The sequence below is a fragment of the Colletotrichum gloeosporioides genome (assembly GCF_011800055.1).
Source record: "Colletotrichum gloeosporioides strain Lc1 chromosome Unknown consensus_95, whole genome shotgun sequence".
In the NCBI taxonomy this organism is placed as follows: domain Eukaryota; kingdom Fungi; phylum Ascomycota; class Sordariomycetes; order Glomerellales; family Glomerellaceae; genus Colletotrichum; species Colletotrichum gloeosporioides.
The window spans coordinates 400,316-415,939 of record NW_025544740.1 but is presented as its reverse complement, the minus strand read 5'-3'; the positions used below and the strand labels follow the sequence as shown (position 1 = coordinate 415,939).

The window sequence follows — 15,624 nt, the reverse complement described above, 5'->3', positions numbered from 1 at the left end:
CCAAAGATCACTCTGAAGATTCGTGATCGATTCTGAAAGCCCGTTACTATTTCCAGCCACTAAGTACCCAGAGGTGGTGCATCCGGAACGGGCCCCCCCGCCGTGGATGCTCGGCGTCACCGCTGGTTTGCGAGCGCGCCAAAAGCCGGTCACAATGGACTCATTGATTCTTCAGATAAATCAATTCGCGGGGCTACGAAAGAAACGCGCGCATATCAGGCGCCGTTTGGACTCGCATGTGTCAGTCGCCTGCTGTTGCACTGGAGCAAAGCGGTTGTGCCGAAATGCAAGGACTCGCGCGGGCTTTGGCTGCGTTAGCACGTCGTAGGTTCGCGGTACGGGACACAATGTGGCGACAAATCAGCAGCAAGGACAAGGCCATCAAGCTTAACAGGAGGAGACAGGCGGTGACAATGCTCACAAAAATGGCCAGGGCAGAGGCTACTTGGAAGTTGGGGGTGTCTTGACAGACGGCACGACGGCTCCAGATCTGGAGACATGACGCACAGCCGACTTCACCAACGTCTAGACTCACTCGGAAAACCATGATGGGTTGCGGCACGACAACGGATGCAACTGCCATGTCTTCGCCGGCCAGCCAAAAGAGACAGGCCACGCCTTTGCCTGGGACGATTCCATCCGTACCATCATCGCATCGGCCAAGGGTCTCTGGGCCACTCGGTGATTATCATCCCGCGCGCATTGGCGGTGGAGTCGTTACGAAGGCCTGTGACGGCTCCACCAACCTGACGAGCACATCCGATTCTGATGGCCTGCGCTGCATGTGCCCGTGTGGCCGGCTGCATGTTCAGCGTGGAGTTCTGACAGACATCAGACGAACTTTTCAGGCCCCTGTCCCAGGCCGCAGATTCACCCGAGCCGCTGTGAAGGGCTCGCAGATGGATGACAGGGACGGCAAACCACCTACCGACCCCTGGCACTTGGTATTGTGTTCCGTGTACAGAGACCGTACCTGTACATACTCTCTTACTTCCTAAGCCTCACGTACCTCTCTCAACTGTACCCGCACAAAGCTTGCTTGGTCGCGCACACTCCAGACATGACAGCATGTCCGGCTGGCGAAGATTGGCGCCTTGCTCGGTCGTGAGAGGCCATGCTTACCCCTCTTCGAATTCACCCTCAGCCCCGGCATCACAAAATGACGCGCCCCGTCCGGTCAAGCAATCCCCCTCATGATCGTTCAGAACGTTACCATATCGGATTAGATGGAGAAGGGCAATTTGCGCATTGTCAAAGGATCTTGTGTTGCCACGGATATACGAACGACCGTGGGTCGCCGCGGCTGCACGGCAGCTGGAACGCATGTCCGCCAATATCAGTATCATTGAGTGTTTCCAACGATTTGGTGGCATACTCGGAGGTCAATGCAGCACAAGGAAGCTCGCGAGCCATCAGGTCAATATGCCTCCCACAAAGCCTCTTTGTGACACTTGAGGGGGGCCGACAATGGCGTTCAGGGCGACCCTGATCATTTCCCTTTTGTTTGTCACTTGTCAACACTGCTGAACCACGTCCCCGAGGAGCCCACTTGGTTAATGGACCAGGCGCAAACTTGGCAACTTTTGATGTTGATCTTGTTGGGCAGCTGCACTGCGTACGCGGCAAATGAAGTCGGGCGAATTGTCAATCAGCAATCAGCTTCAACGACTCGACAGACCGAGGCCATTTTCCCGCAATGTGGAAATGGGGTGCAAGATGATGGAGCCTCAAGGTCGCGTTGATTGACTTTTGAGCAGGCTGGTGAAATCGCAACTTTGCTCCGAGACTCATCAGATTTCCTACAAAGACTTGCGGAATGAAGCTGCTTAGCTTCGACGTCATCGCAATAGCGTTAGGCTGTAAACCCTTGACGAGGAGGCTGAAGCTTCCGCCCCCCATCATAACATCGTCGGGTCTTTGATGCCGTTGATTTGACTACAAGCGCCAAAAAGTCTCCTCAAAGACAAACCGCCTCGTTCATGCTATCATCTGCGGGAAAATAGCCCGAGAGACCACACTACTGAATATCTACAGCCACATGGCCCCCGGCACTTTGTACGAAGGCGCTCCTAGATCTGCCGCTAGACGCCCGTCAGCGACTTTTATGGCTCGTGGGCGTCGACGCCGTTCTCTTAGCGTCTGAGCAGAGGCGCAATGGCGGATGGGGCGTGTAGTGTGTAACGACCCAAGTTTAAACTGGCACGCACAAACAAGACGCCAAGCTAAGGAAGTTCATCCGATGTCAAAATTGCGATTTCAAGCCACGATGGGCTTGATACTGTCAAGGTTCTAGTCCAAAAGATGACTATTGAGCCTCTCCTGGCTGCCCGGTGTCAAAGAGTTCGGAAAACTCATCTCCAAACACGAGATTGCCCTTGCATTCACTAGCTCTAGAAGGCCCCGACTTCTCTCTCTTCCTTTTGCCTTTGGAGCCGGCACAGCCCATTCATGAAAAAGAATCCCCCGTATTCCGTAATTTCGGAGAGATGGAGGGGGAAGTGGGAAGATATGTTCCGCCCGCGCCGGCGCGAAAGAAGGCTGCTCCCGGCCCCATCATTCCCCTCGTTGGGATTCTGCCAATAGCCTCCCGGATCTTCTCAAAAGTGGGAGGAGCCGACTCCCAATTAAGGAGATTTGTGGCTGGAGATCGCAGAGTCTCTGGCGGGGGGGAGGAGGGGCCGGAACTTTTCCCAGGAGACTTCCTCTTTCTCCTGATCTTCTCTCCGAACGGGGGATTTTCGATCTACAGAGCTAAGCAGCGACGAACGGACGGGCTCGCGAAGCGGTGAGTAAACAAGAGCCTCTTTATTTCGCCGTCGAGCCGCCGCCGCCGCCTGCCATCATTGACGACGTGAACGCCAGAGACAATAGCGTGGGGAACATTGGAATCTCCGCCCTGCAGACTATCACCGGTCCGGCGTGCCCCTCAGCAATGCCCGCCGAGATATCCATCTGCGTTTCTTCCCCGTGGGGATCTACACTTCACCCCCTTCCTCTGAACCACACTGCAGCCTTCCCGCGAAGGTTGAGAGGGACCGTGACACAAAAGACATCATGCGTAGGAGAAAGAGAGAGGGAGAAGAAAAAGTCCCCGTGACACCATGGCCCTCCCCCCTCTTCCTTGCTACACCAGACCTACCGGGGGAGATGTCGCTTATCGAGTCCCAGTAGATTTCTGGTTCATGCTGTAGCACGGGGATATCGACAAAAGGGAAGGGGGGCGTGTGCATCCGGCTGGTGTGTGAAGGGCTCGGATGACGGCCATGGCCATGTCGTATGTGTCCATGCCAGCTGAAGAAGAAGAAGAAGAAGAGGTCCTGTGCTATGTTAGTCGGAGATGACTGTCTATCTGGTGCTCGCGGACACTTCGGGTACTTCCTCGACAATGGCAGCGGAAAGGGTCCCCACAGGCACAACCTTGCCTCTCTTTCTCATCTACAGGGTTAGATTTGCTTCAATCTACGCCCTCCTTATACTTCAGCAGAACCGGGCCATGAAGCTCTCACAAGGGACAACACTTTCACCCGATAGCCTCATGATTACTTACCCCAGAGAGGCCAATTAATTGGGGGNNGGGGGGGGGAGGCAGCGCACGCCGGAAAACATCGTCAACCCTCACATCATCCGATTTACTTTGATTCAAGCCAACTACTATGACTACCACTTCCCCTTCCCGCACGCTTGGAAGGTAGGGGCTGGAGTGATGGAGCCACGATCCATTGGACAGGAAACTTGGGAAGATAATGATTGGGTTCCCGAATGTTGCCGCGGCCTGCTCTGGCTGCGGGCAGCCGTTTGAAGAGCGGAAGCATACCGGCAGGGCATTTGAGATAACCGGATTAAGAGAAAACCTACGGGCATGTTTCGCATGCTCCGACTTCGAATGACGCACAATTCACCCACGGGAGACGAAGGATGTTGGGATGCGAAAGCGAGTACACTCTGGTAATGACACGTGGTACCTTCCCGCAGATATACAATATCGGCGCGTTGAGCTGGTATTACAAGTAATATTCTTAGATTCTGTTGCGAATTCAGAACGGGCGGTGAAGGGACGTCCTTTTCGACTCTCGATATTGAGGGCTGAACATTGAGATATCCATGTTGCAATTCAACTGTGCAAAAGGAAAAACGAAAAACCCTTCTACGGGTATTGTCCTTTGTGAGATCTTCGTTATTTCATGCTGGTGGTACGGATATAGCAAATAAAAACGTATCTGATCTTCGCCATTCCCATTCGTGAATTAGCCCCGAAAGCACAGAAACGCATGAGATTCAAAGCTCGTCATTTGACGAAGCCCACTATCCCAATCCCACCTCTTGACCACTTCAAGCCGAGAGCCTGGCCCGTCTTCTTCATCGGCTTCTGTGTCTCTTTCACGCGTGCCTTCTGCGGACGAATCTACTATCTTAGCACAATTTAGAATAACGTCTTTGGCATCGATGCCTACGTGAAATCATACAAGAATTCCCCCTTCCTAATCCATAGTCGATCCAAGCTCCTAGCCCCGAGATGACATGTCTTCCAGACACAGGAGCACAAGACATAAGTATAAATTTAACATCTCAAGAAAACAAAGAAAATAAAAGGATGACATCCGTCTGCTGAATCTCTCGGTATGGATTTGTATATAGAGGAATCCCGCCTCTCCTCTTGCCGGGGCTAATCAGTAGACCGAGAAGGTTGCCAACGCTGGTTCATACCACTTGGACCGGTCGATGTCCAGCTGAACTTCGGCGGCTTCATCGCCCGTCATTAGCCCATCCAACCTGCACCAAAGCCCGTCAGTCCGTCTGTTGATAGCAAAGACAAAATTCGGGAAACGCATAGACTCGGCAACAGTACCCTCCTCCCTGGGCCACCTTGGCAGACTACTTGCGGGTCGCCGCATCAAGCGTTGTAGCACGACATGGCTATCGAGAAATAAATCCGCGACCTTTGAGCGGGTGCAGTCAATCTGCTACACCCTCAGCTTGATCTGACGAACATCCGTCCGAGGTGCATGAACACTGGGCCAGTGACCCTGCGCTGAAAACTCTCGGGGAGGATCAACTCTCCCGGTTAGGGACCTAGTTTCCATACGTGTACACAATACATCTCAAGTTTTTGAAAAAACATAATCACTTAGGCCATGTCGCAAACTCATCTCAGAGTAGAGCACAAATTCTTCCGCGTCTGCGAAGCTATCAAAAATGGTTACATGCAGAGCGGCTCCATATCATGGCTATGAAGGCCGCCGCTTCTCACTGACGGGGCGCCCCTCATTCTCCCTCTCACATGCCCTGAGACCCAAACAAAATAAGATGCAAGAAATAAAAGCCATACTTTCGATAAAACGCCGAATGAAACCGAGACCTCTTGTCCGCGTCTGCCGTGCTATGCCGCTTCCACTTGTCGATAGATACACTCTGGTTTGCGTGGGAGAAAAAGCGGCGAGGCCTCGGTTCCGATGAAGATGGTGGTGTTGAGTTGGGTAGTACAAAACCGCGGCTGCTGCGTCTCCTTATCCTGGAAAATGGTACGTTTTCCCCCTCTGTTGATTTACAAACGGCTCTCGATGGGAGGGAACGGCTCGGCGCCGGGCCACTGGGAATCGGGCCAGACGAGCCGGATGGCCTCCCAGATGTGGCTGAAGTAGGACAAACGTCAGTTACACTGCCTGATCAAAGGGAACGGTTCCAGGACCAGGGGGTGATGAGTGGGTTGCGAGGTTTGCCTCGAGTCGCACCGCGTCGGGGAGACACAACGCCACGGGACGGATGGGAGGGCTTGTTGGTGGAATGGGAGGACTTCAGGAAGCGAGGGGGCAGAGAGTACAAGGTAAGGGGGTGGGAGTGTTTGAGGTCGGACTTACCTGACGTGGAGAATTTCGAGACCGTCCTTGACCTCCTGCGGGAGATCTTTCACATCCTTCCGATTCTGCGCGGGGAGTAGCACCGTCTTGACACCCGCCCGGAGAGCGCCGATGAGCTTCTCCTTGATGCCTCCGACGGCAGTCACACGGCCTCGCAAGGATATTTCACCCTGTCGCACGAGCATGTTGTGTCAGTACACAGCTTATCAGGGAGGATGTTGGTAGATGAAGACTTACGGTCATGGCCATGGTCGGGGGAACTGTCTTTCCAGAGAAGAGAGAGATGAGGGCGATGGCTTGGCCAATGCCACTGCTAGGTCCATCCTTGGGAATGGCGCCCGAGGGGCAGTGGACATGGATGCTGCGCTCCTTCATGATGTTGGTCGTCGGCTCCGCCGTCAGGCCCAGTTCATAAGCGTGTGCCTTGACCCAAGAGAGGGCAACCTCGACGCTCTCCTTGAGCACATCTCCCAGCTTGCCGGTAAGCTGCACGCTGCCGTTTCCAGGCATGTCGGCAACCTCGATGAATAGGATACTGCCGTTGCCGCCCGAGCTGTACGCCACCAGGCCGGTCACGATGCCGGGTCGACTCGTCTTCTCGGCAATTTCCTCCTCAAACCGTTCGCTACCCAGGATGTCCTCAATGTCCTCAACCGTCAGTTGTGCTTTGTATGTCTCAAGCTGTCCACCATCCTTGGCCTCGGCGAACTCGACCGCCTTGTGACGGCAGACGGAGCCAATCTCGCGCTCCAGGTTGCGAACCCCTGACTCACGGGTGTACGACTCGATAATCTTGGAAACCACGTCCTTGTCGAAGTGGACCTGGTCTTCCGACAGACCGTTGACCCGGATCTGCTTGGGAACAAGGTGCTGCATTGCAATGTGCCGTTTCTCAAGCGTCGTGTAGCCTGGCAGGTAGATGGTTTCCATACGGTCTAGGAGGGGCGCCGGGATGGTGTTCAGATCGTTGGCGGTGGCGATGAACAGTACCTTGCTCAAATCAATGGGCAACCCCACGTAGTGATCCGTGAACGAGTTGTTTTGCTCCGGATCGAGGACCTCAAGCATCGCTGCGGAAGGGTCGCCATGGAAGTTGGACATGCCCAACTTGTCAATCTCGTCCAACAAGAACACAGGGTTCGCCACTCCAACCTTCCTCAAGCCTTGCACAATCAAGCCGGGCATGGCCGCGACATATGTCCGTCGGTGACCACGAATCTCGGCTTCATCTCTGACACCACCCAGTGAGATTCGGTGGAACTTTCTGCCCAACGCGGTGGCTACAGACCTCGCCAAGCTAGTCTTGCCGACACCCGGTGGTCCAGCCAGAAGCATGATGGGTGACCTATCAACCATGCGCCTTGACCGGAGAACCTCGAGCTTTGTGTTGGCCAGCTTCGTCCGCTCTTCCTGTTCCGCATCGACCTTCTCCTCTTCCTTGGTGTCGCCCTCCTTGTCCTTGTCCGACTCCGGCGGGACCAGCTCCTGCTCGGCCTTCTTGATCTGCTCCTCGACATCATCGTTGATGGACTGCTTGAGTCTTAGGACGGCCAGGTACTCGACGAGGCGCTTCTTGACCTTGTCCAAGCCGTAGTGGTCTTCGTCAAGCTGCTTACGCGCTCTCGCCAGAGTGTCGGGCCCCAGTCTGTCGTCTGTTGTCACGGTCCAGGGGATCTCGGCGAGCACGTCGAGCCATGTGCGAGTGACCTGGTACTCCTGGTTCCCGGGCATCATCTTCTTCAATCTCCTCAACTCCCTGTCGGCCATCTTGGCAGCCTCCGGCGGCAGCTGCGCCTTATCCAGCTTCTTCTTGAGCTCCTCCAACTCGTTGGGTTCCTGATCCTCGTCTTGGTTGGGGCCCATGACGCCGTTAGGACCAGGAGGGAACATGGTGTTCGGCGGCATCGGGATGCCATTGGGACCGACGCGGCGCGATGAGCGGTCATTGATCTTGTCCAGGAATTGGACGGGCACGCTGGTAAACGTTGTGATCTTGAAGTTGTTCTTAATACCCCCGACCTGACGATCCAGCAGCTCAATGACCTTGGCCAGGCGGACCTTAACATCCAGGGCCGCAAGCACCTCCAGCTTCTCCTCGTACGAAGCCTCGACGATGTTGGCCATGAAATCTGCCAGGTTTCCGGCGTCCTTGAGCTCCTTCTTGTTGATGAACAGTTCGAGGCGTCGAGTCAGCAGGGGCGACAGGCCGCCGGGGCTGTCGGGGCTTCTAGGGAGGAGGGCGGATATGCGGAGAATGGTAACGAGCTCTCTTGATCGCAATTTCAGGAGGGAGAAGAGTTCCTGCATCTGGGCATCTGCAGAGACTGCGGCCGGGCGTGTCAGCATGTGACGCAATTGTTGACGGTGGGTTATGAGTACTGACCTTCATCGTGGAAGTACTTAACCTTGGCCTCGAAGTGCGGCCTCTCCTGTGTCACCTTCTCGACGCGGACTCTCGCGACGCCCTCCACGCGCAACGCAAACTCGGCAGTTCCTCTACCCTCGATGCCGGTGATGCGAGCGGCGACGCCGTAGTTAAAGAGGTCGGCCTTGCGGGCGGTACCGGGATCGACCTCCTTGATGAGAGCCTCGTCTACCTGGTCGGCATCCTGAATGAGAAGTTGGCCGTTGGGGCCGACGAAGGGGGAGGAGACGGGAACGCAGGCGATGGGGACGGAGTCGATGCGCTCGTTGGGGGCGGCGGAGGCTGCGCGCTCGTAGACGTTTGCGAGGAGGGCGGGGATATCGGGTCGGGCGGCGGTGACGGGAATGCGCTGAGTGACACCGGGCAGCAGGATGGTGCCGCGGGCGAGGGGGATGACGGGGAGGGTCTTGGTTTGTGATCGCGCCATGTGGAAGCCGTAAAAAGGGGGGTTCGGATATCGTGGATGGGCTGTTGTTATCTATCGGTTCACGTACACCAGGAGTGGTGACGATGGGGCGATTGAGAGATCGGTAAAGGCGTTGGCAGTGGTGTTTGTATTAACGTTGCGCCAAGAATGTACGTAGAATGCAATCGAAGTGGCTTGCTGGATGGAAGAAGAACGTGACGGTGAGAATGTCGCAGTCGAACAGCGTCGGTCGGGTGGCAGTGGCGGAAGGAAAAGGGAGTTTGGGTTTGATGGTGCTGGGATGGTTGATGTCAGAAGCATCGGCATGGGGGAGCCGGCGGCGGAGAGAGAGGAGAGAGCTCCCCGGTCGCGGCAGGTGGTCCAATGTCTCCAGACTGCCCGCGAAGCGTCCACGCCCACTGTCCAGTGATAGCGGTGCAGCGTCACTGCAGCGGGCCAGTCGTTGTCAAAGCCGGGGTGCGGGAGCCTCCACAGCGCCATCAGCCGAGGCTAATCTTTGGCTCGGGACCCTGCCGCCACACCGACCGCCGAACATGGGGAGAAACTCGTGGAACATTGCCCAGTTTGTCCGTGCTTGTTCATGAGCCTTGCGAATGATTTTGCCAATTTGATGCTGTGTCAAGCCTATATTGTTCGTTGAGGTCAGTCTGTTCGTCCAATGCATCCATTGTCTGATGGAGTCCTTCAAGATCCATCAACCGTGGCTGTCACCATGATCCCGCCTCAATATTCGGATGAAAACAACAAGGGTGGTGTTTGAGCTGCCTGGACTTCAGTCGGCTATCACTCACATCGATGTTAGATTCGACTCCAATGCTGGACTCAAACAAGAAATTAGGCCCAACATTGAGTGTTCTGGTGGTCATTGAGGACTCGATTGTTCTTCCATCATGTGACACCGAGCGGAATTTGAACCTCCATCTGCCAGTCCAAGACCCTGAATCGGGGAACTCGCATTCCGTCTTATAGTAAACACTTGAAGTTGTACGCGACATATGAATTAGACTAAAGCAAAGACTGAAGAGTAGGCTCCCGGGAACAGCTGTCACGGTCCATTCATTACTGTATCTTGATGTAAAGAGTCGCTGCGCATGTCTTGAGCAGCGTCCGCTCAATCAAATGTGTACTTACGTTTAACAGGTATTTATGGGGATAAACAACGCGAAAAGTACGAATACAATATTCACGTTTTGGTTAGAATCAAATCAATGTCTGCGTAATTCCAGCCATGCAACAATACAACTTGCTGTTCAACTAACTGTATCTTGGACCTTCATCAACCAGTAGGTATTTCTTCTCACTTCAACAAAACGAGGGTGACATCAACTGCATCCCGGCACTCGGACGCACGGACCATATGCCGTCTATCTTACTTAATCATCCCCACATCCACACACCTCAGCATTCCATCCAGTCGCAGGCCAGCAACATTCCCAACGCGGGGCAACCATGCAATGGCACAGGCACCCACCGCCCGCCGCCGGGTCCGCCGTTCAAAGTCCAGTCATCAATTAACGCGTAAAGACGCGTCCCCAGCACCAAACCGCCCTTTCACGCATCTCGACAAAAAATCACCCCTCCTCCTCGACCGCCTCCTCCATCTCCCACGTCACCAATCCTTCATACCATAACCACAGATACGATGGGTACGTCCAACCGACTGTCTCTGTTATCTTCAAGGAAACATAAGAAAAAGAAAAGATCTTGTCTTGCTAACCTAAATAGCTGCGTACGGCGGATACCAAAAAACATCATACGGCGCCCAGGGAGGCGACGACGCGGGCGGCTTCGTCTACGGCGGCTCGCAGCAGAACAGCCAGGGCGGCGGCGGCGGCAAGGCGTACAGCGAAGAATCCCTCCGCCCCGTCACAATCAAGCAGATCATCGACGCGGAGGAGGCCTACCCCGGCGCCGACTTCAAAATCGACGGAGCAACCGTCACACAAGTTCGTCTTTGCCCCTTTCCCTTTCTTGCGCCTCCCCTTTCCCCTAAATCACTTCTTTTGCTAATTCTCCATTCAAACAGGTAACCTTCGTCGCCCAGATCCGCCAGATCTCCCCGCAACCAACAAACATCACCCTCAAGCTCGACGACGGCACCGGCCTCATCGAGGCCAAGAAGTGGGTCGACACGGACAAGAAGGACGACGACGCCGCCGGCCTCGACCTCGAGGGCCACGTCCGCGTCTGGGGCCGCATCAAGTCCTTCAACGGCAAGCGCCACGTCGGCGCCCACTTCATCCGCCCCGTCACCGACTTCAACGAGGTCAACTACCACCTCCTCGAGTCCACCTACGTCCACCTCTACTTCACCAAGGGCCCCCTGGGCGCCAACGGCGCTGCGAACGGCGCTGGTGGCGATGGCATGTTTGTCGACGGCAACGACAGCTACGGGAACGATGGCGGTGCCGGCGGTGCCGGTGCCGGTGGCGGGTCTGCGCACGCGGGCAAGCTGAGGGGGTGCTCCGTCGCCGCGCAAAAGATGTTCAACTTCATCAACAACGCGCCCGGCGGCAACGAGGGTGTGCATATCAACCAGATCTCGACGGGTGCGGGCCTGAGCATACGCGACGTCATGGGTGCCGCGGACGAGCTGCTGGGCCAGGGTCTGATCTACACCACCATCGACGACGAGACGTGGGCCATCCTCGATTACTGATCCAGTGGCTTACCTATATCAAACGGATGGCGGTTGAAAATCGAACGGAATAGATGAGTGTGTGGGTGTGGTTTGCAAAGAACGCAGAACGCGTCGGCGGAGGGCTGATATCCCAGCATGAGAGAAAAAGAGTTGGCAAAGTGGACGGAAACACACAACAACCCGTCCGTTACCCAGTTGTATGAATGAAATGAGTGAATTGGTCGGTATTCTAATGAATGTCTACAGCTAGTTGGTAAATACAAGCGAAGCAAGAAACCAAATTAAAAACATTCGCAAAACCGGGTCACATGTTCATCGCCCGCTGCGGGCGAGACTGCGTGCGGGTCAATCAAATCTGCGCCGATGTTGGATCGGGCACGCCCCTCAGGGGAGGTTGAACACTTGAGCGTAGGTCAGTAGCAGACTGGACGCAGGCGCAAGCCCGAAAGGACCGAGAAAAACACCCAAGAACAATTCCCTAATTTGTCAAGAAGAAAACAACCATACGATCTGACATCATCACATCACTTGTTCCATTTCAGGGGAAAGGTGACTGACAGGCCTTGCACCGCGCAATCACACCAGTGCCACTTCCTTCATGGCCGTGTTGACTTGCATCTTGATGTTGCTAGCCACCACGGCCGAGTAGACCCCCGTTTTGCGGGGGATCGGTTCGCGGACCATGACGAACAAACTGACGGGGGTGTTTCCACGGGTCAAGCGGATCTCACGCTTGTACTCGAAACCGAACTTGCTGTAGTAGACGTTGTTGGAGAGAGAGCTCGACTCTAGGTACACGGCGCGGTTTTCCGCGTCGGCCTGTGCTTGTTAGTGGGATTTGCATGAACAAAGTACAGAGGCAGTCCTCGTGGCGGACGCAGAGTCATGGTCAGAAGGAAGCGATAGCCGAGACGTACCCTCTCAATCATGTCGTTAAGCAACTTCCGCGCATACCCCCTGCCTCGGGCACTGGGCTTGGTCCCTAGATAGACCAGATAGTAACAGTCATTGTCCCGCTCTCCCATAACCTCATGCTTCGTGTCGTGTAGCAGAGGCATTAACTCGTCATAGTACCGACTCCTGCCTTCCGCGGTGAGCTGGTAGTAGAGCCGCCACATACCACTTCGAAGGATAGTCAGCCAACCATTGTCGACCGATCCGGGAGGCATCCTGTATGTATCCGTCTGATGTTAGCTCAGAGTTACCACGATGTCAAAGTCGGAGCATCACCAATCATGAAGACATGTAGTTCTGCAGATGGTAGGGCCCAGGATGTGAAGCATCAAGATTACTCACCAGAGCGCGACGCCGTCGTGGTCGGGACCTATGGTGGTAACAAGTCCATCGTAACAGTGAGAAGCTGTGATGTAAGTCATGATGTCGACATGTAGCTTCCACTTGTGTTCTGCCGAGTAGCTGGCCATGTCATCGGCGTCGAGGAGGTATTGGCTAAGTTCATCAGCAGCAAAGGCATGGGCCAGCGAGAGGCCGGCCTCCTTGCACTCCGACATGCCAATAACACGCACGGTATCCTCCCATTTCGGGGGAACGAGAGAGCGTTTGAGCTCGACGAGGGTGACGCTTTTGCTTACGTGCTCCATGACGGGCTTCTTTCCAGAGAGCCTGTCTTGTTCACGAATCTGGACGTGGTCAGCCACAGTCACCGTGATGCGTCGTCGTCTCTGTACTGTGAGACGTACTTAAATTCTGTATACTGTCGCCCGTGTGTACTCTCGAGAGTTGTGTTCTCGAGACGGGCATAAATCTGGATGGATGGCGAAGGCAATTGAGGCTAGTGCGAAGGTCAACCGACATCAATAATGATTTGACGGGTCAGATCCTTTGGATGGGTGTTGGATCGAAGCAACGATAGAGGGTCGTTAGCGCGATGCTGTAAACGACGCCTTCACGAGGTGCGATGAACGAGAAGATATGGGACTGGCGGTGCGTTGTCAAGCAGATATTCAGATGAAGATGTATGGGCGAGAAAGAGAGATAGTTTGAGAGGTCTTGAGTAAGTGCTGTGTTCGATTGAAGTCGAGTGAGCAGCAGTCTAGCAACAAAGCACAGCCCGCAGCTGTGTTCTTGTCCAGAGATCTGCCCCCAGAAACGTGGGGCCTTGAGACGAGGAACTCTCGATACAGAAAGGACTTGATCCTTGTCCTTGACCAGGTAGAAACCTAGGTGAAAACTGTACGAGAGCGAACCTATCCAAAGTGTAATGATATGAAGAAGAGAGTGTCAGAAAGGCATCTCGTTTGAAGAGCGGAGAAGAAAGAGGATTATGTAGTTCGGGGTGTCACTGGACCAACCGTACAGGGTAGGGATGAGACGAAGGGAGAGTAAGACAGCGGACTAGGGAGGTGTGTGGAGGAAGTGGAGGGACAAGGAGCCTTGCGCGGGATGGAGCTGGGATTGGGGCGAGGACTCAGACAGTGGCGGCTGTGGGTAGCGGGATGTTGAGAGGAAGTGTCGAACAGCTGGATCGGCCGTTGCTGAGCGTCTACACGGTACAACCCGTCTGCAGAGGAATGCTCGCAGGTATGCTGTTATCTGCTGTAGAACAGAAGCCGAGCAAGACGAGAACGGGTGATGGACACCAACGATACACTGAGTCGTGGGGAGTTATGCCGGTTGCACCGACAGTATGCGGGCAGCTTTGCCTCTGGTATCCGCCTTGGCTTGCCTCAACACTAGCCAAAACCATGCTGATGGGATTCGATACCATCCAGATATGCCGTAATGAAAGGCACGAGGACAGCGCCGTATAAGCTCATGGGGGGTAGGCAGACCAGGATGACCTGGGTTTAGAGCTCAGGAGAAGATTGCTAGCTGTGTCGGAATGGAGCATGTGTTCGTGTGCCGCATCAGCACTGGTGGTCTACTGAGCAAACCGGCGTGGACGGGTATGCAAGTCCAGCCAACGCCGTTTGCCCCTCTAGCGTGAAGGGATGACCGCCGTGTTGCTCGACTATGCAGAAGTCAAGTGGTTGAGGAGTGAACGGCGCACAACGGATGGATCCTGAGTCTTGCTTGTGTCTTGGTGACGGGAGGATGGAGTGGGGTGTGCGGGGAAAGGTTGGCCAGCTGGACCCAGAGATAGGGACGCAAATCCCAGGGTTCATCAGTTGGGCTGCTCTCTGTGCCCCGTATCTTGGACCAAACACCCTATGGTCCAAGAGCCCGCCCAATCGGTGCGGATGCACATGCCAACAACGGCATAGTTCGCTGTGAAACCTGACGCGGCCAAGGCGTTCCACTGTGCCTATCAGCTCCGACGTGGAGCCACGGCCGTCCCGGGCGGTGTCCGGGCGTACCGCACCGTGTGCTCCGTTCCGCCCCCAGCTCTGAGCGGGCGAATCGAAGCAAGGCGAAATCCAGGCCGGCCCCAACGAAGCCTCCGCTGAGGACGGTCTGCAGCTTTGTCAGGTGAGCGTTCTTGGCATGCCAGAGGCTCTGTACGGCATAGGCTCGCCGAAGCGCCCGATTGTCCCGAGGAATGCTCAGATAAGGCAGCGCTGCACCAACAAGGTATGCGATGTGACGAGTCGTTGACATCGCAGCTTCACACGTGGGGTGCATACGCCAAGCCCATAGACGAGGATCGCCTTACCGTTGCCGTGTCAGACGAAATACTCTCTGGATTTGTCGTGGTGTTTTGTGGGTGGCGGATCGATCTTGTCTTACGTCGGCAGGAGGAATGGTGGAATGGGGGTCATGGACGTTGGCAATATTGTGTAAACATCTTGGCCCTTGAACCGGGTCTCGCAGCCGTAGATACACTGGGGCTATCTGCAGCGAATGCCAAGTTAGCCTACTTGACTGGAATTCCATCATCTAGACCGTAATCACACCAGATGAGCTTCCGCTGGTATCTCGGTTGATCGTGGAAAACACCGAGCCGGGTCGTCTCTGGGCCAGCAGTGATGCGTGGGAGCCTGGTGGCATAGGGTCCTTTGGCGCTCCTGTGAAGCAGCTGTACGACGTGGGATTGCACGACGTCTAGGTACGGGATGTTGGGCATCGGATGCGGGATTGGGCTGCGTGAAGATCATGGCTTTTCGTCGGGCATGCAGCGACGACGGCTGCTAAGAAGACGAGTGAGATCTGATGGGCCACGAACAAGAATCGCCAAGTCGGACTGACGCAGACGCACATTGGTTGTACTTTTGCGGTTGGGTGGAGAATGAAGAATAGAGAAGGAAATCTTGCAGCAAAATTCGAGTGAACCAAGGAATTGCGTGCGGCTTGCGGGTGTGCTTGCTTCGTCGTTGCC

General features: G+C 55.1%; 3 protein-coding genes across 3 annotated transcripts; 1 reads left to right on the top strand and 2 right to left on the bottom strand.

Moving 5' to 3' along the window:
• Positions 1–5,542: 5,542 nt before the first annotated feature.
• Positions 5,543–8,707, bottom strand: GCG54_00013272 (Lon protease-like 2 peroxisomal; the record flags this gene model as incomplete). Its single annotated transcript, XM_045413130.1, has 4 exons — positions 5,543–5,630; positions 5,856–6,025; positions 6,093–8,179; positions 8,239–8,707. 4 exons carry the CDS (start codon positions 8,705–8,707, stop codon positions 5,543–5,545), a joined length of 2,814 nt encoding a protein of 937 aa, XP_045257691.1.
• A 1,642-nt stretch (positions 8,708–10,349) lies between these two features.
• On the top strand, positions 10,350–11,366 carry GCG54_00013271 (Replication factor A protein 2; the record flags this gene model as incomplete). Its single annotated transcript, XM_045413129.1, has 3 exons — positions 10,350–10,353; positions 10,433–10,653; positions 10,734–11,366. The coding sequence occupies 3 exons, from the start codon at positions 10,350–10,352 to the stop codon at positions 11,364–11,366; spliced, it is 858 nt and encodes a 285-aa protein (XP_045257690.1).
• A 558-nt stretch (positions 11,367–11,924) lies between these two features.
• GCG54_00013270 (putative N-acetyltransferase) lies at positions 11,925–12,949 on the bottom strand (the record flags this gene model as incomplete). Its single annotated transcript, XM_045413128.1, has 3 exons — positions 11,925–12,167; positions 12,266–12,518; positions 12,645–12,949. The coding sequence occupies 3 exons, from the start codon at positions 12,947–12,949 to the stop codon at positions 11,925–11,927; spliced, it is 801 nt and encodes a 266-aa protein (XP_045257689.1).
• Between the last annotated feature and the right edge of the window lie 2,675 nt (positions 12,950–15,624).